Genomic DNA, 26013 nt, shown 5'->3' on the forward strand with positions numbered 1-26013 from the left:
CAAAGTATGCATTTTTAAACAGATTTTGATACTTTTTTTTAGCTGTGTCACAACATTTGGAGAAATGCAAAATTCAGTAGATAGTTGTGTTCCAATCTGCACATTATTCAAGGAGGATACCAGAAATTCTTACTTGCACTAAATCATAGAAAACCTCTCTTGAAGCAGGATTTGCATGTCTTTATCTGGGACTTAGTCTAAAGTAGAATTGCATGAGGGAATGTGGCTTATTTGTTGCCATTTTAACTCCACAGTAAGTAATGCAACTTAACATTGTTTGATGAGTCCTATTTTAATTTAAACAGGTCAAATAATGTTTGCATCACTTTCCCTCATTTTCATTTTTCCCCAAATGGAAGACTTTTTGCAAAACCCTTTAATTTACATTTCCAAGAAAAGAGAGACTGCATAATGAATGATAATTATTTTTAATGGTTCCAAATGAGATGAAAATGACTGCTGAAGGGGGCTAAATGGTTGCCGGTATTGTGTGGGTTATAGTGCAGAGGGAATGTGAGATAAGTCACATAAAATTCCCTCAGCAGAACCTCCTTTGGTGTGTGTGTGTTTGGAGATTACACAGCAAAGAGATGCCTTTAATCAGAGTGTCCTATCACTTAGTGATCATTGACTCAATGAACTGCATCTGTTTGCCTTCCCAAACATCAGGATCCTATTTTTGGGGGGCGGTGGGGAATGGTACCGGTCTTGTCTTTGGGAAGGGCTGTAGATCAGTGGTGACTAGTGGCTCCGTGTCAGTGGGGCAGTGGAATCTGCTCCAGGTTTTAGTCTGAACTTTCAAGGAGCTGTCCAAGGTGCATACACTTTGCATGCAAAAGGTCCCAGGTTCATTCCCTAGTATCTCCAGGTCAGTATTGGGAAAACTACCAAAACCCCTGGAGAACCCTGATACTGAGGTAGATAGGTCAATTGCCTAACCTAGTATGAGAAAGGTTTCTGTGTTCCTGATGGCATTGCTAATTATGAAGGCACCAGAAAGACAGCTCCAGAAACATAAAGTATCTCACCAAAGTGAGAGGGCTGATTTGAGCCAAGTGCACTGTTTTAGATACAGTGACACCCAGATCATCCATCTTACCATCATTCTTCCACATGAATGTTTGATTTGTGGGTGATAGGCTGCCTGATTCAGTATGCCGATCACCCACTGTAATGCTACGACCCTTGCCATGTTGAAGTCATCCTAGCCTAGAAGTTGTACCAATGACTGACTTGCTTTCTTTCAGTCTTGGCAGGAAGCCACCTGAGTTCTCCATATTAAAAAATGTATAAGTAAAATAAATATTGTTAGTTCCAAGGAGAGAAGATGCAGAGAGGAGAGCAACTGTTCTGTAACTTCTTAACAACCACAGGATTGTATCACTAATTATTTAGGGAGGAAAGGCTGCAACGTTTACAGCTTTTTGTTTTAGAAATAAAGGCGACAATGGGGGGAACATGATAGAGATGTATACAATTATAAAAGTTTAAAAAAGTAAAATTTAATTTTTGTGTCGCCTATCTGGCCGGAGCCACTCTAGGCGACGTACACATTGAAATTCAATAAAATACAATATAATACAGCATAAAATACAATGCAGTCAACAATAACCATTTTAAATAGCAGCAGTATAAAACAATGTAGGGCAATCAATAAGCAATTATAAACAATCACAAAAATTTTAGCCCACCCCGGAGATCCCAAAGGCCTGTCCAAAGAGCCAAGTTTTTAAGGCTCGGCGAAATATATCCAGGGAAGGGGCATGGCGAAGATCGAACGGGAGGGAGTTCCACAGAGTGGGGGCCGCCACTGAGAATGCCCTCTCTCTAGTCCCCACCAACCTAGCTGTTTTCGTTGGTGGGACTGAGAGAAGGCCTTGCGTGGCTGATCTAGTCGGGCAGCTTAATTGGTGGTACTGGAGGTGCTCCTTCAGGTAAACTGGGCCGAGACCGTATAGGGATTTAAAGGTTAACACCAACACCTTGAATTGGGCCCGGTATGATAAAGAGAAAATGATCAGGGAGGAAAAATCTCTCATTCTACTGGAACCCAGAGAAGGATCATAGCTCAGTGGTAGAGCATCTGCTTTGCATGCAGAAGGTCCCAGGTTTAGTCACCAATATCTCTAGGTAGGGCTGGAAATGTCTCCTGTCTGAAGCCCTGGAGAGCCACTGCCAGTCAGTGCACACAATACTGAGCTAGATGCGCCAATGGCATGATTGTGTATATGGCTGCTTCCAGTGTTATCCAGTGAAGCTGAATGGTGGGAGATTCAGATCAGACAGAAGAAAGTACTTCTTCACACCACATATAGTTAAGCTATGTAATTTGCTTCCGCACAGTGTGGTGATGGCCACCAATACAGATGACTTTGAAAGGGGATTGCACAAATTCATGGGTGATACGTGTATCAATAGCTACTAGTTATGGTGGCGATATACAACCTCCAGATTCAGAATGCCGCTGAAGGTGCAGGGAAAGAATAGGAAGGAGACAATCATTGCCCTCTTGTCCTGCTTATGGGCTTCCCATTGGAAATTTAGTTGGCCACTGTTGGAAGCAGGCTTTGGGACTCGTTGGACAATCAGGGTGAACCTTATTTGGTTCATAGTTTGGCGTGATCAGCATTTGGACAGCACTGATGGCTAGGCTTTGGTGGCTACTGTGTGAAGGGGGAGATATTTTCAGTTGTTTTAGATTTTTTTTTATGAACACTTTTTGGTACTTCATATTTGTATTGTTTTACTGAATGTTGCACATATTTCATATTTTTATTGTAAGTACCTTCAGTATGCCTCCGGATGTGTAAAACAATATATAAATGTAATAAACTAAGCCAAACTAATTGGGAAGCATACCCTGAGTTATGCATAAAACCATTATGTGCTACATCCTCCTCTTCCTATTGAAGTGGGAAAGATACCCAGCAAACTAGGATGAAAATGAAATTATAGGGGCAGGATGGGGAAACTATGGTGATGATTCCTAGTACTAGTCACATGATGCCCTCACGTAAGCCTAGAAATCCCATTTGTCTTACATTTCTCAGGTCAGTGGACTGGATATGGAATAAACTGTAATTTAACACAGGGTACAATTACCTTAAAGAATTCACTTCCACAATATGTGACAACAATGACTTCTTTGGGCAGCTTTGAAAAAAGGTTGCCTGGGTTCATGGAGATAGGCCTATCAATGATTAGTTACTTATTATTGAGCCTTGTAAATAAGCCGACAAAAGTTACTAGCCTGCAATTTTAAAAAAGAAGAGAAAAAGACTAGCCTACTAAGAGGGGAGTAGTTTGTCTGTTTCCATGCTAGCAGTGGAGAAGAGCTACTAGTCCCTTACCATTACTAGCCTCTTAAGCTAGAAAAAAGAAGAGAGAATTCTACCAAGGGGGCTTGCAGAGGAGGGACAGATCATTCTGTACACCAGCCTGCCGTGTTTTTCTGCCAGTCGTGAAAAATGGACTGCCTTCAAGTCATTCCCAACTTATGGCGACCCTGTGAATAGGGTTTTCATGCTAAGCGGTATTCATAGGTGGTTTACCATTGCCTTCCTCTGAGGCTGAGAGACAGTGACTGGCCCAACATCACCCAGTGAGCTTCACGGCTGTGTGGGGATTCAAACCCTGGTCCCACAGGTCATAGTCCAACACTCTAACCACTATACCACACTGGCTCTCACCAGTTGTGAAAGAAGAGGCTTTTCTTCCTCCGTACATAGCACAGAAATCCAGGCCACATTCACACCATACATTTATTCCACTATTTTTCCACTTTAAACAGTCATGGCTTCCCCCAAAGAATCCTATGAAGTGTAGCTTGTGAAGGGTACTAAGAGTTGTTAAGAGACCCCTATTCTCCTTACGGAGCTATAGTTCCCAGAGTTTTCTGGGAAGAGGGACCGACTGTTAAAACACTCTGAGCATTGTAGCTGTCTGAGGCGAAAAGGGGGAGTCTCCTCACACCTTTCAGTACCCTTCACAAATTATAATTCCCAAGATTCTTTGGCAGAAGCCATAGCTGCTTAAAGTGGAATAATAATGGAATAAATGTATGATGTGAATGTAGCCCACGCCAACTGGCAGAGGAGGACTGGAGCAATCCATCTCCCTTCCACCAGCCTGCTCACTTGCCAGCATGGGATTTCATACACTCACCTTCATAGAATCTGTTCTTGTTATTTATACAAGGCCACCGAATGATATTGTAACCTCTGTGTTCAGAGATAGTATGTCTATGAAGACCAGTTGCTTTAGAGAACCAACAGGCAAGGGTGTTTATTTTATTTTATTTATTTATTTCAGAGTTTACAAATCACTGTACTATCAGAGAATACCTGAGTAGTATACAGAAACACTTTTTCCATCTGCTCTTCTTGTGGGCATCCTAAAAGCACTTGCCTGGTACTACTGAAAGCAAGATGAACATTTGGTCTAATCCACTCACTGAGAATTCTGTTTTGACGTTCTTGTATATTCTTACACTTCTCAGTGTTTCAACCACAAGGTGACCTCAGCTTTGGACCACTCATTGAATGACAGGGGCAAGGAGGATTGTTATTGATAGGGAAATCCTTTATTTGCTGCCTCATTTTGTGAGACATTAAAATGCAATTTTCTTTTCTCTGCAGGTTAGTTATGATGGAGAACTTCACAAGCACCCACAGTTGGAGGCTGACTTGGCAGCAGTGAGAGAGATCTATGGGCCAAATGCAGTATCTCTCAGGTACTCATATCTGTATTTTTGAGGGTGAGTTAAGGGTAACTTTGTAGCGGAGAAGACGATAGTGAATGAATAAGCTAGCGCTGAGGGCCAGCTGTACATCTCATATTTCAAACTGAGTCAATATAGGCTTCTATGGGGAATCTCTGTTATAGGACAAGTATGCCCTGTAATTTATTGGTGGGGTACATTTATGTACAGAATAAGAATAAACTGAATGGTCTTTTCAGGCCTGTGGATTTTTTTTGGTAGTATTAAATCTACTGAAACTTAAAACTTTGTTTTTGGCTTCACTTCCAAGTGACTTTGGCCATTTCAGGACTTCTGAATACACAGTGAAAACTCTATAGGATTAAATAAGCAGTTAGCAGTTTGGGGCTCCTTCCTAAACATATTTACTGTGGAGTAAGTCTCATTGAGCACAGTGGGACTTAATTTCCAAGTAAACATGCATAGGATTGTGCTGCATCATAGTTAGGCATATAATACTAAGCCAAACCACGGCTTAGCATGGACATGCAAATGTGTGGGATCACAGAGAGAAGATCATAGCCTCTTTGCTCTTCCTCTGGTCCTGTTGCTGCAGTACTGCTGTGAGCTAAGCCATGGTTTGGCTTAAGCTAATGTCTAAACTCACGTTTGTGATATATCTCCCTGAGACAAACCAAGAGCAGTAAGGCATAGAACAAACCGTGGCTACAACTCATGGTTTGTCTGGAGCGAGATAAACCGCAAGCTTGCGTTTGTAATGCTAAACCGAACAATGGCTTAGATCACAGCAGCATGGCAGCAAGCAGGACCAGAGGAGGAGCAGAACAGTCACAATCTTCTCTCCAGGAACCTGCACATTTGTTCATTCACATTAAGCCATGGCTTGGCTTAATATTATTTCTGACCTCTGTCAGGATGTTCATCCATTCATAAACGTAATGGTACTTGTGTATCCAATATGATTTAAGTGAAAGAGATCAGGGTCAAACAAAGACAGACAGATGTGTTTGTCCAAGTTAACCTGAAGAACATCTAAAAGAATTGTCTGTATTTGATGGTGTGCTTTATGCGGCATTTCATCTTCATAGATCAGATTCCTAGAGTACTTTACAAGTCACCAGTTATCAGCATTCCAGCCTTACAATTATATTGTTGGATTATGGCCTTCATTTTTTTCTTTAAAAAAAGTTGTCAAGGTTTGAACAAGACCTTACAAAGCTTTTTTTTAAAAAAAAGAAAAAGAAAAAGCCTATGTATGTGTTGCTTTCTCCAGCTAGTCAGACAGTTTAGTGAAACCAAATTAATACTTCTTAACACCTCGGCACAGTCATTAACCAAAATGGAGACAATAGTCAAGAAATCAGAAGAAGGCTAGGACTGGGGAGGGCAGCTGTGAGAGAAATGAAGCCCCACTTACCTGCGCAGCATGGATAAGCGGGGCATAGTTGCGAGGAGGGAGCGATGCTGCCGCGGCCATCTTCGTTGAGGGCAACGTCGTGTGTCGCAGCGTTATGTGTGCGTGACGTGCGGCAGGGAGGGGAGGGGCCATGGGCCTATTTAAGGCCAGGCCGCCCCTCCTACCTCCTCTTTCAGCGAGCGACGAGAGAACGACGAGGGACATAGCAGAGAAAGCTGCAGGACAGTCGGCGTTGGTTGGGCCTATTCGGCCTAATTGGTTACCCCCAGAGGGGGTTTTGTGAGCCCCAACAGCTGTGGGTGGTAGCGTTGCAGCGTGGCTGCGACTGGGGCAGGCCTTGTAAAGGGACCTGACCAGTGGGCCTCGTAGTGGGGCCTAGCAGCGGCACGTCCGATACCCCCCCACCTAACAGTTGTGGAGGGGTTGATTGAGGCTTTTTATTGAGCAGCGCGACGTTAGTGCTGCTGCTGGTTAAAAGAAAGACATAGGAAGTTTAAAAATAAGTGAGACTATACTGGATATACAAACAAAATTAAGTATAGTCATGCTAATACACTGGTTAAAGACAGACTCATGCACATAAAGGGAAATTAAAAATAAATCAGAATAAAAGGGACGAACAAAAGAAATTGTATCTAATCCTTCTAGTTTAAGTTCCCTCTGAGCACTCTCCCCCCAACAGGTTCAGCTTAGCCCCCCCTGATTATATACACAGGTTGGTTCTTTATTATATTATTACAGGGTGGATGCATGATGTGATGGCAGAGCCCTTTTGTGAGGCTTATGACTTCTTGCTAGGCCCAGACATAGGGGGAGGATTGCCCACCCCCGCAGGTTATCCAGCTTAGCCCCCCCGATGATATACACAGGTTGGTTCTTTATTATATTATTACAGGGTGGATGCATGATGTGATGGCAGAGCCCTTTCGTGAGGCTTATGACTTCTTGCTAGGCCCAGGCATAGGTACAACTTCTTGCTAGGCCCGGGAATTCTCCACTATTCCGTTTTGAAATGGAGAAAATGGGGCCGTCAACGCATGTTCTATCCCTTTCTGTAACAGATACTGCTCGAATGATTTGCTGGTGAATTCCCCACCTTGGTCTGATCGGATTTGACGGATGTATGTGCCATGTTGCACCTCAATTTTCTTTATAAACTGTTTCAATTTGGCGAGGCAACGGAAGGGCATGGCCCTCAGTTTGGCAGGCATGTGCGGACATGCAGTTCAGGAGGCAACGGAAGGGCATGGCCCTCAGTTTGGCAGGCATGTGTGGACATGCAGTTCAGGAGTCAACGATGGCCTCGGTTACTTAAGGGCATGGCCCTCAGTTGCAACGAAAGGGCATGGCCCTCAGTTAGGCAGGCATGCATGGCATGCAGTTAATAAGGCAACGTCGGCCTTGGGTACGTCTGCTTTGGTCAGACATACTCCTGCGAAGGGTTTGGCATGGTGTCTGGAGCCTGATAGGGATGGACTAAGCGCGAAAGAAGGCCAACCGGCAAATTCGGTTGGCTATTCTGGGGCAGGGGGGGGTTGGCTATTTCACACCCTGCATTCAGCATTGGATGGGTGAACTGTACAGGGTCGATGGCGTTCACCTGTCTGACGCGGGTAACGTCTTTTTGGCAGACCTGCAGAGGTGTCTGCGAGAGGTGCTTCTCGGCAGTGGGTAAAAGGGGACTAAATAGAGATTTGTCCCCTTTTTGTGGCGGGAAGGTGCGGAAAGGGAAATAGGTAAGGACAGCTCGGTGGACCCCTTAGGCACCTTTGGAGGTGATTGGCGGTTCCAGAGGCCTGTCTGTCAGAGCTTTCCGGCTTGAGGGCAGGATATGGGCTGCTTTTGGGGCCAACTTAACTCATCCACCCGAGGGTTGTGCGGCCCCGGGGGGTGGTGACCTGAGAAGGCCCCCCTACTCACCTACTGGGTGTGGCTGGCGGAAGGGGTAAGCAGATGGGGCTTGCCCTTGTCCCAAGCAGGGGCTGGTCGCCCGTGAGCTGTATGGCAAGATGCTTGCTTATAGATAGTTCCGCACCTAGGTTTCCCTCTGCAGGTCACTTTAAAAGGTGTTTTTGTATAGTTTAATAAAGTGGCCCTTGTTCAACCCAAGCTGATGTGTCCTTGTCTTATTTCGCCCCTTCACTCGCAACTAAAAAAGGTCCTCAAAAGCAAAGATGTATCACTGAACACTAAAGTCAGTATCATTCGGACCGTGGTATTTCCGATCTCTGTGTATGGATGTGAAAGTTGGACAGTGAAAAAAGCAGATAAGATAAAAATCAACGCATTTGAAATGTGGTGTTGGAGGAGAGCTTTGCGGATACCATGGACTGTGAAAAAGAAATAATTGGGTGTTAGAACAAATTAAACCAGAACTATGAGAAGACATGATTCACTAGAAAGACAATAATGCTGGGAAAAACAGAAGGGAGTAGAAAAAGAGGAAGGCCGAACAAGAGATGGATTGATTCCATAAAGGAAGCCACAGACCTGAACTTACAAGCTCTGAACAGGGTGGTTCACGAGAGATGCTCTTGGAGGTCGCTGATTCATAGGGTTGCCATAAGTCGTAGTCGACTTGGAGGCACATAACAACAACAACAACATTCATTTGTTTCATTCTGCTGAGGGACATATGAATTGAATTTGTGAGCATACGTTCCAGTTCCTTGGCCAGTATGACTACAGGAAAATCTTATTTTCATTACATGCTGTTTGAATTAAGTGGAAATTCATTAAGTATAGAGCATGTTGGAAATTAAAGACCAGACAGGAAATGAAGAAGATAATCATTTAATTGCAAGGCCGATAACAGCTGTACTTGGGGAAGCCAGACATACCTTCATAATAAGCCCCCTCAGGCTCTGCAGACTATGAAAGTAAATGTAACTTCTTATAAAAACTTCGGTGTGCTTGATTTCTGTAGTAACTGCTTCATTATAATTTGCTTGATCTTTTGAGGCTCAATTCATTTAATAACACTAGCTACTTCTGGCTTGCAAAAAAACCCTTTCTTATTTCTTCTCTGTGCAACTGTGGAACATGGGAACATGGGAAGCTGCTTTATACTGAGTCAGACCACTGGCCCACCTAGCTCAGTATTGTCTACACTGACTGGCAGTGGCTCTCCAGGGTTTCAGACAGGAGTCTCTCCCAGCCCTAATTGAAGATGCTGGGGACTAAACTGGGGACCTTCTGCATGCCAGGCAGATGCTCTACCACTGAGCTATGGTACTTCCCCTGTGCTTATGGGGTGCTTATAACTTATTTGGTTGTTTAAAAATGCTCTCTTAAATATTAGTTTTCATTCTTTGTTTCATTGGTTGTCTCTGACTTGCAGTACTCCCTGGCAACTGGGGAATAACTGCAATTTACATGAGGATCTCCCCCACTCTATCCCCAAGCAGTCAGCCATTTTCCAGATTCCAATCTGCAATAGTACAGTTTTATAATAATTTTTAATTTTTAAAGTGCTTTCTTTAGATGTATGACCATTATATGGCTTTTCTTGCAGAGATCAGTTTCTGTCTGCATGCAATGGACAGAAATTTTAAGGGTTGTGATTTGTTGACTGTGCTTTGTTAAAGTATACCTTCATCCCAGGCACCAGAAAGGTAGTTTGGGTGTCATGGGAAACTTAGAGGACACATCAGTCAGGAAGCTAGATGAGAACTTTATTGTTTCTCTCCAAAGAGACCAGAACAGCAACAGGAATCTCCTGACTCTATCAATTTATAACTCAGTCCACTGCTACTTGGTGACTAAACCATATAATGAGACTATCCATACAGCAGGCCTAAGACATTTTGTGCCTGGGATAAAATATCCAAAGAGCAAGTCTCCCAATATGACCTCCTCATACATGGAAAGACCATGAGCAAATAACATGGTATAGAGTGATGCCATCATACCCTTATTGTGCTGAGTGTTCCAGGGCATGTGCAAAGAGTCCTTGGGGTAGGAACTTTGCATTGTTAAGATATCTTTACGCAATGCCTGTCTGTCTGCAGTTGTAGATTTCATGAGGGATACAGAGTAATATACGTCTGGTGCCAACTCTGATGAGTTTTCTGTGCCAGCTGAAAACTCTCCTATAACTGCAGGCTATTATGGAGGCTTTATTACCTTGACCAGGATTTTGACTTAATATTGCTGCTATTGATTCTGTTGTGATTTTACCTGCTGTTCTTATTTATAATCATGTTTTTGTAGATTGTTCTGGGTTTAACATTTTTACTGTACCCCACATTGTGATGAAGGGTGGGTTAAAAATACTGTACATAAACAAACAAAAGATATTGAACCTGGTCGTTATAAAGCCCAGCTATATACTTAATGAGAACCTGAGTAAACATTGAAGATCTATACAAGTATATTTTAATCTCTTCTCTGTACTCAATAGGTTGTAGGCATTGATTAAACAGTTTTTTTAATTATGTGATTTGCCCTAAGAGCCCATCTGTCAATAGTCATTGCTGTAATCCAGGTATGTGTAGAGCATAGCTAAATTTTTCAAAAGTAAGAACTGCTTGTAGAATTAGAGGCATCTCCATACTGGCATAAAGGCATTCTATCTCCACTGTATGAAACAGAGGATGGGTTCTTAACTCTGTTGTTATCTACTGCTTTCCCCCCTCCAATTCCCCCTGTCACAAACACAGTTCTCACTTCTCTTTTAGGAAATTGTTGAGCTAGAAAAGGTACTGAAATGATCAGAGGTGAAAGGCAGTGGTGGGTGGTGTCCACTGAAACTGGTAGGGGCAGAAAGCAAGGAAATCAACAGCAGGTGGATCCAGAGCCAATAACAAGCAGAACCAGTCCTTGGACTGGTTTGTGAGTAAGAAAGTGGGAAGATGAGGCCTGGTTGAAGACAGAATGTGAGTCATGGGGCAATGCCCCATTTGCCCTAATGGACCAACCTCCACTGGGTTAAAGCTGGGAAGGGGAACCTGTGGCCTTCCAGAACCTGCTGGACTTCAACTCCCATTAGCCCCAGCCTGTGTGGCTCATGGTCAGCGATGATGGGAGTTGTAGTCTAATACATCTGGAGGGCCAGATGTTAAAACATTTCAGGCCTTTTAATTCAGGCAAAAAAACACTACTTAGTGGAGCATGATGGAAGTTCACAAAATTACATAAATGTAGAGAAAATGGATGGAGACTTTACCGCTTGCACACAATACTAAAATTCAGGATTGTCCAATGAAATTGATTGGCAGTAAATTCAGGATAGACAGAAGAAAGCACTTCAAATTAATTTATGGAATTCCCTGCCACAGTATGTAGTGATGTCTGCTAGCTTAGATGACTTTAAAAGGGGATTAGACTAATTCATGAAAGTGAAGTCTGTCGATGGCTAGTCAACTTGGTAGCTTCAGAATCGCTGGATTCAGAGGTAGTATGCCAGTGAATAACAGCCCGTGGAAAGGGATAGAGCTATTGCCTCCATGCTAGTGAGTTTCTCAAAGGCGCTGAGAAAGCAGGAAATAGTTGGCCATTGCAAGAAGGAGGATGTTGGACCTAATGAGTCTTTGGTCTCATCTGCTAGGGATCTTCTTACATTATTATGAAAGTTCTCTCTCTCTTTCTGTGTGTGTGTGTGTGTGTGTGTGGAGGAAACATAAGAAGCTGCCTTATACTGAGTCAGAGTATTGGTCCGTCTTTCTCATTGCCCTTGAGAAACTCACTAGCGTGGAGTCAATAGCTCTGTCCCTTTCCAGAGGCTGTTATGTAGCATGTATTTAGTGCATGTAGCATGTAGGCCAGGCAAACACTGACAATGACAACATTAAGAGGAGGACTTTACAGCTCATTTTTTTCTCTCTCCCCTGATTCACATTAATCAAAATATTTAATACAGGTGGATTGCTCTTGTTCCAACATGCTATTACAGCTTTCCCTTTGAATCCCTTTCTCTCTCTCCCCCCTTCCTCCTTCTCTCCCTGTATCTATCTATATCTATATCTGTTTTTTTCATATGTTACTTTTTGGTCCAAAGGCCCCCAAAGTGGTAAATGACAATTTAATACAAAAGAAAGATACTATAAAAGTACAATCAATCAATCAATCAATCAATCAATCAAAGCATTATAAAGTAACAAAATCAGTGACTACTTATCAGTCACACAGGATATGCACTCTTGAACTGCATTCATGGGCTCACAATACGTTCTACAGTCACTCTTGGAATAATGTCTTCTGTGCGTAGCTTACTCAGCAAGAGAGCAGCCAATGTACCCTCATATTTTAAGTTACTGCTTTTGTTGTATGCTTGTTTTGTTATAAATATTTAAGACATATTCCAGCCAAGTTTAAATCAAGTCACTTTATTTCAGTGGGAGAGTTAAGTACATACTTAAATCTCACCCACTGAAATGAGTGCAACTTAAAAATGCTTAAAGTTGGCTGAATTGTGCCTTGGCATGTATACAGTGCTCTTTCTTTCTTTCTGATGGTTGAATGGTTTCACATACATTATTTCAATAATCTTACAACAGCCATCCCAGGTAGATTGGACATATGCAATGGTTGCAATGTGCTTGACCAGGCTTTTCCTTATTGAGTAGGATAGTGGTTTTGTTCTCAATTAGAGACAAAACAAGTCCAAGTGTACCAAGAGCAGAATGTGTGAAAACACAATTGAAACATAAACTATTTATTTCCTCACCTTCCCAGGCTGAATAGTCTGTGCAGATCCTACTGTTTTCACGGAGGTGTCTTTTGTGTGGCCTTTCAAAAAGTTAATAAATAGGAACCATGATTGTGCAAAACATGAGCATGCTTGTAAAATGACTTGGTGAATAGTGAGTCAATAATATGTGCAATCAACAAGCCAGTGCTGTTTCATAACTCCTGTGGGCCACTGCATTACACTTGCTATGTTCTAACATTGTTTTGGCTATTCTGTTGTGCATTCATTTCTTCCATTTTTGTTGCTTAACATGAAACTATATTTGGCCATTAAAACCACATCCCCAAATGTAACCTAATAGCTCTGAAATGTCACTCCTTTCCCAAAGGCTGCCTCCCCAAGGTGATCCTACCTCAGTCTCCTGTGGCTTCTCTGTGCCAGCGACATAGGAAACTGCTCCATACCAGATCAGACTGTTTGTCCATCTACCTCAGTATTATCTACTATGACTGGCAGTATCTCTTTGGGGTCTTAGGCTAAGGTCTTTCCCTTCATCTGCTACCTGAATGTTTTAACCAGAGATGTTGGAGACTGAACGTAATATCTGCTCCATGCAAAATATCTGCTCTGCCACTGAACTGTGGTCTCTCCAAGCCCTAGGAGAAAGTCATTTTGCAGTGGATGCATCAGAACCTATGCAATACTACAAAAAGTCAGTTTCTGTGCTGAGAAGAAAAAAAAACTGTTTTAAGTATATGGTTGAATTTCTTCTGGTTTCATAATCTTCAGTCTGGTGATAGGATTATACCTCTTTTGGATGGTCAAGAGTATCACAGCTGTAATGTTGTTCTTTCGTTTCAGGGAATATGGAGCCATTGATGATGTAGACATTGATCTGCATATTGATGTCAGCTTTCTTGATGTAAGTAATCTAACCATATGGTAATATAGCAAACATTAATGAATGTCTAACTTTGTTTTTCATCAAGATGTGTAGTCAGCCATGGAATGGTACTTCCCAGCTTTTTTAACTCTCAAAAATGTCTGTTGCATGATTCCATTATGATTCTGTTTTCAGTGGAAATATCTCCAAGACAGTTTCCAAGTTTCTGTGCAGCTCTTTGGTATTTGGTGTAGTTGTGTGCGTTCCATTTTTCCTCATGATGACTTAAAATTATACTGATTTGGCCTTTAATGTTAAAAGTCAACAGTAGGGAACAGGAGACCTGACATCTTCCATGTTAATTTTTTGCCTTGCGGAGCTTGCAAGTAATTGCATAAGGTTTGGAAAAGGCAAGAAACACACACACACACACACTGGATATATTGCATATCCTATAACCATTTATTCTATTGATGAAAGTTTTTGTTAGGAAAGTGCCTTTCTGCATTTTGCACATGCCTTTCACAGAAGGGACAGTGTTGCATGAGAAATTGTGTGTGTGTTTGTGTGTGCCTACTTTTTATAACACTGTGTGAGCTCTTCCACAAGCTGTTGTGCAAGCTTTTGCCAAGCAGTGCTAGTGGTTATTTTCCTTCCACACCCAGAGGGATTGGATGCCCATTGAAAGGAGGAGCTGCATTCACCTCTGACTTGGATTAGAATCTGAGCTGCAGAAGAATTTGGAGGGCGGGGGTGCTTGCCTCGCATATGAGGGTTTCAAGTTGCCAAGGTTTGTAGTCCAAGCCAAGAAATACATAATTCAAGCAGTGTTTCTATGGGAAAAAGCACTGTCTTGTTTTAATTGTATTGGGACAAATTCTGTCCTTTCTTAATTTAAAACAATTTTTAAACTTTTCCATGACAGCAAGACCTGAGAGCTCACTCAGCCAACTTTTAACATCTGGGACATTTAGATCTTTCCAAAATTTATCATAACAGTGACCAATAAATACTGAATTGGGTTCTAGACCTCTCTTTACATACCTTTAACTATGCTCCAATATTAGAGTTTTTGGTGTATCTGGTAAATTGTAATCTGCCACGATTCAAATGATTCTAATAATTTGTAAGATCAATGTCTTACTTAAAAGCTCTAAGATATAGGACTATATGTTCCTCTGACTGTGCTTAAATAAGAGTTTTTCTTTTAAATATAGATAAGTATATTTGATGGATGGAGTTCAGGGCAACTTGTGGGAACAAAACAGCCTACATCATGATAAATCACATCTTACTTATTAAAAGCTATAAGCATAGGTTGTACTTTAATTAAACAACCCCAGTGCTGATTGTGAAAGTGAAATATATGTAAACTAGTGGAGAGCTGATTGCTACAGCCAGCAAGATGAGACAAAGGGCACACAGTTAAGGAAGGGCATCTAAAGAACTATTTTAGGTGCACCGAAGGACTGATGACTTTTCACTTTATTTATTTTTATTTATTTATGTATTTATTTATTATTTGATTTATATCCCACCCTTCCTTCCATCAGGCTCCCTATAATATCACAATTTGCTTCTGAAATGTCCATCAGTTTTAAAAGCAGATTGCCACATGTCTTGTGGGCCTGCTTTTTGAGAACCACAACCCTCTTGGGCGCATGAAGCAGATTGTGTGGTTCTTTGATTGCTGGTTATAGATCATATTCAGAGATAATAAGTAACGTGTTGGATTTATTTGGACAAAGGCAACAATCCTGAATTCTTTCATGGGGAGTAAGACCCTTTCCACTCAGTGGGGCTGACTTCAAGTAAACCTGCTCAGAATCAGGCTACGTGTGACTGAAGATGGTTGATATAATTAGTGTGGCTCCATGTCAGTGGGGCAGTGGAATCCACTCTGGGCTTTACTCTAAACTTTTTTTTTTTTAATAATAATTTTTTTATTATTCAAATTTTTATAAAACAAATACAAATACAACAAAAACAATACAACAAAAAAATAAAAGAAAAAGAAAAACTTGACTTCCGATTTGTTACAGATCAGCTATAAGTATATAATATATATCAAACCTGTCTCCTAAAACATATGAAATTCACTTTTTTCCAAAGTCTATCTTAATTAATCATCAAATCCCACTATCATCATTTCATTTTTTTCTTTCAACAAAAAGTCCAAAAGAGGCTTCCATTCCTTAAGAAATGTATCTGTCGTTTTTTCTCTAATAAGACATGTCAATTTGTCCATCTCAACTAAGTCCATTAATTTCAATAGCCATTCTTCCATTGTTGGTATCGATTCCATTTTCCACTTTTGTGCATATAGTAATCTTGCTGCCGTGATCATATATAATATTATTCTTCCATATTTCTTTTCCTTTTGTTTATCCATAAAACCCAATTAAAAAAATTCTGGTTTTGACTGAATATTTATCTTTAAATTTTTTTGCATCATCCTACCTATCTGTGTCCAAAATAATTTTGCCTGTTTACACAACCACCACATATGATAAAATGATCCTTCCTGTTGTTTACATTTCCAACAAACATTAGAAACATTACTATACATTTTTGACAACTTTTCTGGAGTCATATACCAACGATACATCATTTTATAAAAATTTTCTTTAAGATTATAGCATAATATAAATTTCAAACCTTTTTTCCACATATTTTCCCATTGATCCATTTGTATATTATAACCAAAAAATTTTGCCCACTTAACCATACACTCTTTTACTTGTTCTTCCATGTCCATTTTTAATAAAAATTTATACATTTTTGCAATTATACATTCATCATTTGTACACAAACCTATTTCAAAATCAGATTTATTTATTTCAAACCCATACATTTTCTTGTCCATTTTAAATCTTTCTAACAATTGTAAATAGGCAAACCATTGTGAACTATATCCTTCCTTTATTAGTTGTTCTTTCTCTTTCATTATATATTCACCATGCACATTTTCTAATAGTTCTTGGTAAGTTAACCATTTCTCTTTTCCAACCATTTCTCTTCTATAAAATGCTTCTTGACTTGAAACACACAGTGGTATTTTCGAAAAAAACCTTGTTTTGTATTTATTCCATATATTCAACAAAGGACGTCTTATAAAATGATTATTAAAATCCACATTAACTTTTACTTTATCATACCATAGATATCCATGCCATCCCCACTTCAGGTTGTGACCCTCCAAATCCAATAATCTTTTATTCCTCAATAGAATCCATTCCTTTATCCAGACTAAGCAACAAGCAGCAAAATAAAGTCTCAAATTTGGTAATCCCAGCCCTCCTCTTTCTTTGGCATCTTGTAATAATTTAAATTTAACTCTTGGTTTTTTCCCCTCCCAAACAAATTTAGAAATATATTTTTGCCATTGTTTGAAAGGTAGTTCAGAGGATATGACAGGTATTGTTTGAGATAGAAACATCATTCTCGGCAATACATTCATTTTTATTACAGATATTCTACCCATTAATGACAACTGTAATTTATCCCATTTTAACAAATCTTTCTTAATCTCTGTCCATAGTTTTTCATAATTATTATGAAACAACTTTGAATTTTTATTTGTCATAATGATACCTAAATATTTCACCTTTTCTTCTATTTTAAAATCTATCTTCTCCATTAACTCTTTTTGATCTCTTAAAGATAAATTTTTCACCAACATCTTCGTTTTTTGATTATTGATCTTAAATCCTGCTAATGGTCCAAATTCTTCTAGTTTATCCATCAATACTTTGATTCCTTCCAAGGGATTTTCTAATACAATTATCAAGTCATCAGCAAATGCTCTCAATTTATATTCCTCTTTTTTATCTTTATTCCCGAAATCCTTTTGTCTTGCCTTATGTCTCTAAGCAGCACTTCTAAAACCAGAATAAATAGAAGGGGGGACAATGGACATCCCTGTCTTGTACCCTTTTGTATTTCACATGAGTCCGTTAAATCCCCATTGACAATTATCTGTGCCTTCTGTGATGTATAAATCGTTTTGATCCATTTTATAAAATTATCTCCAAAGTCCATTTGCTCTAGAACCTTAAACATAAATTTCCAATTCAAATTATCAAATGTTTTCTCAGCATCCAAAAAAATCAAAGCAGCTTGTATGTCATTTCGTTGTTCTAGATATTCCAACACATTCAAAACATTCCTGACGTTATCACGTAATTGTCTTTTAGGTAAAAACCCCGCTTGATCTTCCTGAATAAATTGTTGCAATATTAATTTTATTCTTTCAGCCAAAATCATTGTAAAAATTTTATAGTCATTATTCAATAAAGATATTGGCCGATAATTTTTTGTTTTGGTTAAATCCTGCTCCTCTTTAGGTATTAATGTTATATTGGCATTTTTCCAACTATCCGGTATCTTCCCCTCTTGTAAAATAGAATTCATTGTATACTGTAAAGGTAGTAAAAGTTCCTCCTCCAAGCATTTGTAATACATTGCTGATAGCCCATCCGGTCCTGGCGCTTTTCCTAATTTAATTTTACTTATAGCCTCAGATATTTCTCTTGACGTAATAGGACCATTAATAGCTTGTCTCTGAAGATCTGTAATTTTAGGCAAATTCTGTTTGGATATATACTCTTCTATTTTTTCTGAGGGAATTTCCTGACACTTGTACAAAGTTGAATAATATTGATGGAAAACCCTTTGGATTTTTAAATTGTCTGTCAACATCTCATCTCCTTCTAGTATCTTTAAGATAAGATTTTTTTGTCGTTCTTTTCTTAATTTATATGCTAGCAATTTCCCCGGTTTATTTGCAAATTCAAAAGTCCTTTGTTTAGCAAAATTTAATTTCCTTTCAATTTCTCTAACTGTCAACATTGACACTTGTTTCTGTAACATTTTAATTTGATTTACAGTAGAAGCTTTAGTTGGATTCTTTCAATTCTTCCTCTTTTTGTTTTATTTCTTCCAAGATCAATTGCATTTTCTGTTGTTTCTTCTTTTTTAATTCAGAATTACATTTAATAAAATATCCCCTCATAAATGCTTTACTTGTATCCCAAACAATATTTTCATCTGTTCCTTTATGTAAATTGTGTTCAAAAAACTCTTTTAATTTCTTCTTACTTTCCTGCACTATTTTATCATTCTGTAATAAAGAGTCATTTAGTCTCCATCTAAATCCAAGATTATTTTTTTTAAAAGACAATATCACTGGATTATGATCCGAAAAGGTTTTTGGTAACACATCCATCTTGGAAATATCTTTCACTAAATTTTTAGACATCCAAATCATATCAATCCTCGAAAATGTTTTATGTCTTTCTGAAAAGTAAGTAAATTCCTTTGCATTGTCATTTATATATCTCCAAGCATCCACCAATTCTAAATTTTCCATCAATTCGAAACAGATCTTCGGCTATTTGCCCTGTGTCTCTTTAATATTTTTCTCAGAAAGTTTATCCATTTTTGGTGAAATTACCCCATTGCAATCACCCATGACACACCAGTGATCATATACAAACTCTGATAATTTTTCCATAAGTCCAGTATAAAACCTTGTTTTATCTTCATTAGGAGCATAAATGCCCACTATCAAAATTTTTGTACCCTGAGTGGTGATTTCAACTCCCACAAATCTGCCACTATCATCCAATAATATCAATTTAGGAGACAATTGTGAATTAATATAAAGAACCACACCATTTTTTTTTGAATCCTGCCGAAATAAATTCTTCACCCAAATTTTTACAAATTAAATATTTAGAATCTTTCTTCTTAATATGAGTTTCTTGTAAACAAATTATATCCAATTTTAATTTTTTCAAATAATGAAATACTTTCTTTCTCTTCTGCGACAAATTAGCTCCATTTATATTCCAAGTTAGATATTTGTAATCCATTTTCAAGCATGTATTTTAGAAAAGTCTGTGCCTGTTGCTCCCTTTGATCCATCATCATCCTTTTCTTCCTCTACCTGTTTCTGTTGACTTTGTTTCCCAGGAATTATGTCCATATCTTTGAGTTTATCTTCTTCCATGTCTTTTGAAGCTTTTCTCAAGAAATCCCTTGCTTTTTGAACAGTATTTAATCAATACTTCTGTTGTCTAAATGTAAAAATCACTCCCTGTGGAACATCCCATCTAAATTGAATTTTACATTGTTTAAGTTTTTCTGTGAAGAAAACGTAATCTTTTCTCTTACGTAGAAGCCTAACAGGAATTTCCTTCATCACCTGTATTTCTTTACCGTCAATTTTGAAGACATTGTTAAAATGATGTTGCAAAACCATATATCTGGTCCTCTTTTTTAAAAAATAAACAAGCACATCTCTTGGGATTTTTTTTATTGTTGCATATCTGGAATTAATTCTATAAACTTTGTCTATTTCAAATTCCATCCTATCTTCATTCCTGTCGAAGGATTTTGCCAAAACATTAACAATTTTCTCTCTGATATCTTCACCTGTTTCCTCAGGAATTGCACGGAATCTCAAGCAATGTTCTTTATCTCTAAGTTCCATAACAGCAATATAGTCCAAATTTTTTTCCAATTCCATATTTGTAATATCTATTCTATTCTCTAAGGTTTGCACCTTATCTTTAACATTTTTTACATCCTGTGTTAATTGCCCAATGTTATTTTTAATCTCACCCACTTCTGTTTTAATATGATCTTGTAAATCTTTAAAATCCTTTTTCATATTGCAAAATTCATCTTTAAGTTGTTGTCTGTCCTGTTTCATCTCTTGTTTCATCTCTTGTTTAAAATCACTAAATCCCTCCATTTTCTGGAACATGTCCATCCCTTCCTGTGTATCAATTGAAACTCTTCGCTCCAAAACTTTGGCTGCTTTCCTAGATGTCATTCTTGAAAAAAAAAAACCTTTTCTATTATTAGCCAATGTAGAGGCAAACAGTTTCTTTTCTCCCAGCAACAAAAAAGTTAATATTCCAGGCCTGTTTAACCAACACAGTTCTTATCTCCAGCACATTCAGGAATGTAAAACAAATCCAGTTCTCAGCATCTAGCAGTTAGTAAGATACACGAACAGCAGATTCATTCAAAAAAAATTTTTTAATCCAAAATAAAAAAAATAAAAAAAAATATTCTCAGATATATTTCCTTCAAATAATCAAATCATCTTATCTAATAAGTTGCCTCTTATCCGTTTAATCTTTGTAGTTCCAGCTTTAAGCCAGCTTTTTGTCATAAAAAATAAAGCAGGTTCTTTGAATTGCTCCCTTCTTCCTTAGCTTTGTATAATACGAAAAAAAGTGTGACTCACCCAAGTTTCTGAGTTGCCGATTCGTAAACAAGTCTCTTTTACGATAGTAATTTAAGTTAGTTGATAAGATTTAGACAGAAGGAGGCTAGCTCGTTAAAAACGTTTTTAAAAGAGAAAGAAAAAAACGTCTCGCTTACTTTCAGCACAGCCTGTTGGAAATCCAGACTCTGTCTTCCGCTGCTAGAAATGCCTTCTTATCTCAGGGGGATTCCTGATCAAATCTAGCAATCTACAGCTCGACTGAGTTCCGTGGATAATCTCTTCGGTTCCCCTTTTATCTTGGAGAACATTTACGCCAGTCAAAAATTCCTCTTGACTGGCTTTTAACTGAAATAAGCCTCTGAGATAGAGCTCACTCAGAGACGACCACCAGCCAGCACTCCTTCCGGGAAGTCCGGCTTTACTCTAAACTTTTAAGGAGCTGTCAAGTTGCTGAAACCAATTTCATCATCTTGGACAACTCCTTGAAAGATCGGACTAAAACCCAGAGTAGATTCCACTGCCCTACTGACATGGAGTCACCAGCCACCACTGGACATACTGCATAAATGCCTGCATAAATCATCTTCCCCCTTCCACATGTTCTGGGGGAGTGAAACATGAAGGCTGACTGTTGTTCATTTCTGGAAGCCTATGGAGCCAATGATGCCCAGGGCAGAGATTTGTATAGGACTGTAACGAGGAGAAATTTTCATATTCTTTTCATTCATGAATCCAGTTTCTCTCAAAATCCAGTTCATGCTTTACTACTCACTTCTCTTCCAGTTACTAATATTAGGTAAAAGCTGATAAAACTCATATCTTGACAAATTAATCTAGACAACAACTTAGGTGAGAACATTCATGTCCTTTGCCAGTCCTAGAAGTGAGAATGGTAGATTTAAACCTGATGATAATGGCTAATGGCTTCTGTTGTGCTCTTGATTCAGGAAGAGATTGCAGTGGCATGGGATGTAATCCGCACAGAGCCTATAATTGTGCGATTGCACTGTTCACTCACACAATATCTAAATGGCCCGGGTAAGTCATGTTTTTCTTTTTCCTATGCAATGACTTCATAGTGAGTCCTACGCACAGCATCTGTGATGAGCATTCTCCACCAAGCAATTATGAGACTCGATGGCGGTGCATAATTATATTCTTAGGAAGAAAGTATTGGATTCTAAAGGGGTCTTTAATTTAGTGGAGGGAAACGTAACAGTAATCAATCAGTGGATGTTAATCCTGCAGACTTTCAGTTATTAAATCTGTTTGTGTAATTAACAATTGGAATGGATTGCTAATGAAGTAAAGTGATGGACTCTCCATCTTGTGTAGTTTTTAGGCCAGGATTTTTTATCCTTCTTAAGACTGTAATTTGCAGCTTCATACACTAAACAACCCCCTTTTGCATTGGATTGTCTTCTGAAGAATGCTTGTGCCTTACAGAGGATTCTGGGACACATTCTGTGGCTGCTTTTAGTTGAATCAGGGCTCCAGTGAGCCCTAGATCACATCCCAAAGTTTTCCTGTGCCTGTATACTGCATGTGAAAGACCAGTAATGGCTGGCAAACTGTCTTTCAGGAAATTTTCCCCCCCGCTACTGTCATTTCATTAAGGAAGGTCTTGTAAGCTTCCAGGAAACTCCAGGGTTTTGAGGAACATGGTTTGAAAGTCAGGAATGTTATGGAGAATGCATGTCTGCTGCTGAAAGTAGCTGCCTGTGCCTTTCCTATTGGTGTTGCATAATGCTCCAAAGTGTGTGATGCTACAACATTGTGCTTTATGTTTTCCCTACCTTGATTCCACTTCATTACAAGAGAGGAGAGTTTCATGGCTTGTCCACGTTTGAACATTATTTCGCTGTTAATCCACTTTCCTCCCATTTGAATTAGATCAGAATAGTCCACACTCACACATATTTGAATTTCTATATGAGGAGCAACTTCAGTCTTTCCTGTACATACCAGTAGGTGTTCCCTTTTGTATTTGTCCCTGCCTTCTAATTTGTTGATTCTGTTATGCTGAATAAGTATCAACAGGGCATGTGGGCTCCCTGCACACCTTGTTTTTTTAAAAAAAATAATCCCCACCCCAGGCAACTGTAAATTCTGAGCACACAATGTTTGCAGTTTTCTGATTTTGTGCAAATCTGAGGGATCAAAAGAAAAAATAACTAAGGCTATGCGCCTCGATTCAGGAGCGTGCCAGTAATAGTTACAGAGCACATCCAGAAAAGAAATGAAATCACTGAGAAAGAAGTAGCTGTGGAAAGGGGAGTAGCAGAAAGTGACGATTGATCCATCCACACCAAAACAAATCATCTGTGACCCAGAGTTGAGCGGTTTGGAGCTTGATTTTTCCCAATTTAACAGATTATCCCCGCAGGTAAACCCAAATTTACAGGGGAAAACCATGGAGATTGATGTTGCTTGATGGACTGCACAAATTAAATGGAAAGCAAACAGTTGCAAACACACAGCAAACTCTGGAGTGAACAAGCTCCCAAAGTGCATACCATTTGTTGCATTTCATAATACAGGGCAGAAGGGAAGAAAGAGACAAATGGCTATATCTAACACTGCAGCTCCACTGGTGCAGTCTGATGTCACTATAGTTTGCTAAGGGTGCTGAGAGTTGTTAGACCCTTCACAAAGCTACAATTCCCAGCACCCATAACAAACTACAGTTCCCGAGATTCTTTGGGGGAAGTCATTACTGTCAAAGTTTTATAAGACTGCTTTAAATGTATGGTGTGTGTGCTCAGAGACTTAGTGGAACTTCATCTTCCTCCCCTGACCCCTCCAGTCCATCTCCAAAGGGCAGGGAGGCCCTCCAGAGCAGATTTTGAGGGTGCACTGGGGAAGTCAAGGAAATGGAAGTCCTGGTGCATGAATGGAACTCTGCTGCAGGATTGGATACAACCCACAGGGCTGCTGCTTTTATCGGCAGCCATGTAGTCTCTGTAGTATGGTAGTTCCATCTTACGAGAGATCCATCACCCAAGTACGAGTTAATAGAAATAGAAGAACAGGCAATAGGCCTGTCTAAGAAGCCTAGTTGGGGGAGTCCACTTCAAGTGATATTATCTCTAGGTATCAAGTTTAAATCCAGATCACATAAGGTCATTCCCTGATCAGGGTCATTACCAGGAGCCAGGAAGCCATCACCTCCCATAGTCCTCTTCAGGCATTCACATCCAGTGTTAAACACACAATGCGGGCTGTGAAGGTATGAGGATGAGTAGGCCAGCTCCACCCTCCATCGCCCTTCACGAGCTGGAGAGCAACTGTCTGGAGCACGGATCCTCCTGTACTTGTGAAGGCTCTCCCTCCCTCATCCCGTTTTAGAACCCTGATTTTCCAAGGTTCCAAAATGCATAGGCAGCCTCCATGAGAAAAGGATGCCTTCTACCTTATGAAGGGTGATGACAATGAGGGGAAGTGAACCTGTCAGACCCATCCCTATGGCTCCCTCACATGTTTAGTTAGCATTAAAGATGCCTAAAGGAGAGGGCCCGTGATGCTTTAACAACCAGTCATCTCACCAAAAGTGTCTACTTGTGTCCCTGGATGCTGCCCTTTAACAAAACACTTCAAAGAGATGAGTTCTTACCATATTTCCTGTTCTGTTTTCCTTTTTTGCTCCTGATGCAGAAGTTACACAAACAAATAATGAATAGAAGAAATTACACTTGATATCCAACATTAGCCATACTTGTCCATTGATTTGAAAGGGCCCCACTCTGAGCAAGATTTAGTTGGGTACACACAAAATCAAAGGAGAAAATAATTACAGTTATTTATTTAAGCAATAATATATAGTATTAACATTTCATAATACGTCTGAGCTGTGCTATGATTTTTCGACTGATGGAAAATTTGTTATATAAATGATCACGGGACCATCCTTCACTTGGTTTTTAAAAACTTTGAAATGGCCTTTTGATCAGCTGTTATTTCACTAGCACAATTTGTTCCATCACATGATAAAGCTGTGCTTAAATAAGGTGAGCTTAAATAAAGCTCATTTTAAAATGAGTAGTTCCTTTTGCACTTTCTTGTCCAGCTGCAACAATTAACACTAATTCGAAGTAATTGTTAGAGGTAACTTTCTGTATAACATTAAGCAAGAAGTTGTTTTTATTAAAAAAGAGAGAAGTGGATAGATGAACATTTAGCATATTTGAAATTGTACTAATGATAATCTTCCAGAAATTGTTTATTATTTTAACCCACAACCCCCTATATGAAAGACATCGCCTTCCTGCCCTCATGAAGGAACTCAATGATCTCCTCGTTATAAACCCAGTAGCAATCTGTGCTGTTTATGCTTTTTGAGATTTTCCATGGAGTGAAATGCCTTTATTGTTATAATTACATAATACATTATTTATCTCACTGCATACATGCAAGAATGGGAAATGCAGTGCTTAGGAAAATACCATTATAGTCTTTAGAACAAAAAGAAAGGGATACTTTTAATATCATCGTTAATATCAGTCTCCAAAAGATTCCAGATCTTCTAACAGTGCAATCCATGCTTACTCAGAAATAAGTTCCACTAGATTCAATGGAACTTACTCCCAGGTAAGTGTTAATAGGATGGCAGCCTAAATCTTCTTTGGGTTGGATTTAGAGATGTGAACCCCTCCAAATGGGTTTTTTTGTGTGGGGGTGACTGGTTTTTCCCTGTTTTCCCCCATTTTTGGGGGGGGGGAAACAAGAAAGGTTTTGAGAAAAGGGGGGAAACTCTCACCCAAAAAATCCAGGTTTGATTTTGTTAGGCTTCCCATCTCTAGTTGGATCCAGACTAAGGCTACAATACAATCCATGCCTTCCCAGAAGTCTATTTAATTCAGTGGGGATTACTCCCAAATCAGTGAGATTAGGATTGCAGACTAAATTAGTTGCACATAGTTCTCACTGAAATCAATGGGATTTCAGTCATGACTAGCGTGTCCCATTGATTTTGATAGGTTCCATGTTTAACTAACTATATGCTGTGTGAAGAAATACTTCCTTTTGGTCTGTCCTGAATATTCCAACATACAGCTTTATTCAGTTCTAGTATTATGAGAGAGGGAGGAAATGCATGTGCAAGAATGTGGGTATCCATACG

General features: G+C 39.3%; 1 protein-coding gene across 2 annotated transcripts in view; it reads left to right on the forward strand.

The window, feature by feature from the left end:
- Positions 1-26013, forward strand: part of PARP8 (poly(ADP-ribose) polymerase family member 8) — a 244210-nt gene that overhangs the window by 163031 nt on the left and 55166 nt on the right. For both annotated transcript variants that reach the window (XM_061617598.1, XM_061617607.1), the window contains exons 8-10: positions 4638-4732; positions 13630-13690; positions 21842-21932. In XM_061617598.1, the coding sequence (XP_061473582.1) occupies positions 4638-4732; positions 13630-13690; positions 21842-21932 (247 nt within the window). The remainder of the gene's footprint in view (positions 1-4637; positions 4733-13629; positions 13691-21841; positions 21933-26013) is intronic.

Source organism: Rhineura floridana, chromosome 1, assembly GCF_030035675.1.
Source record: "Rhineura floridana isolate rRhiFlo1 chromosome 1, rRhiFlo1.hap2, whole genome shotgun sequence".
Taxonomy (NCBI): domain Eukaryota; kingdom Metazoa; phylum Chordata; class Lepidosauria; order Squamata; family Rhineuridae; genus Rhineura; species Rhineura floridana.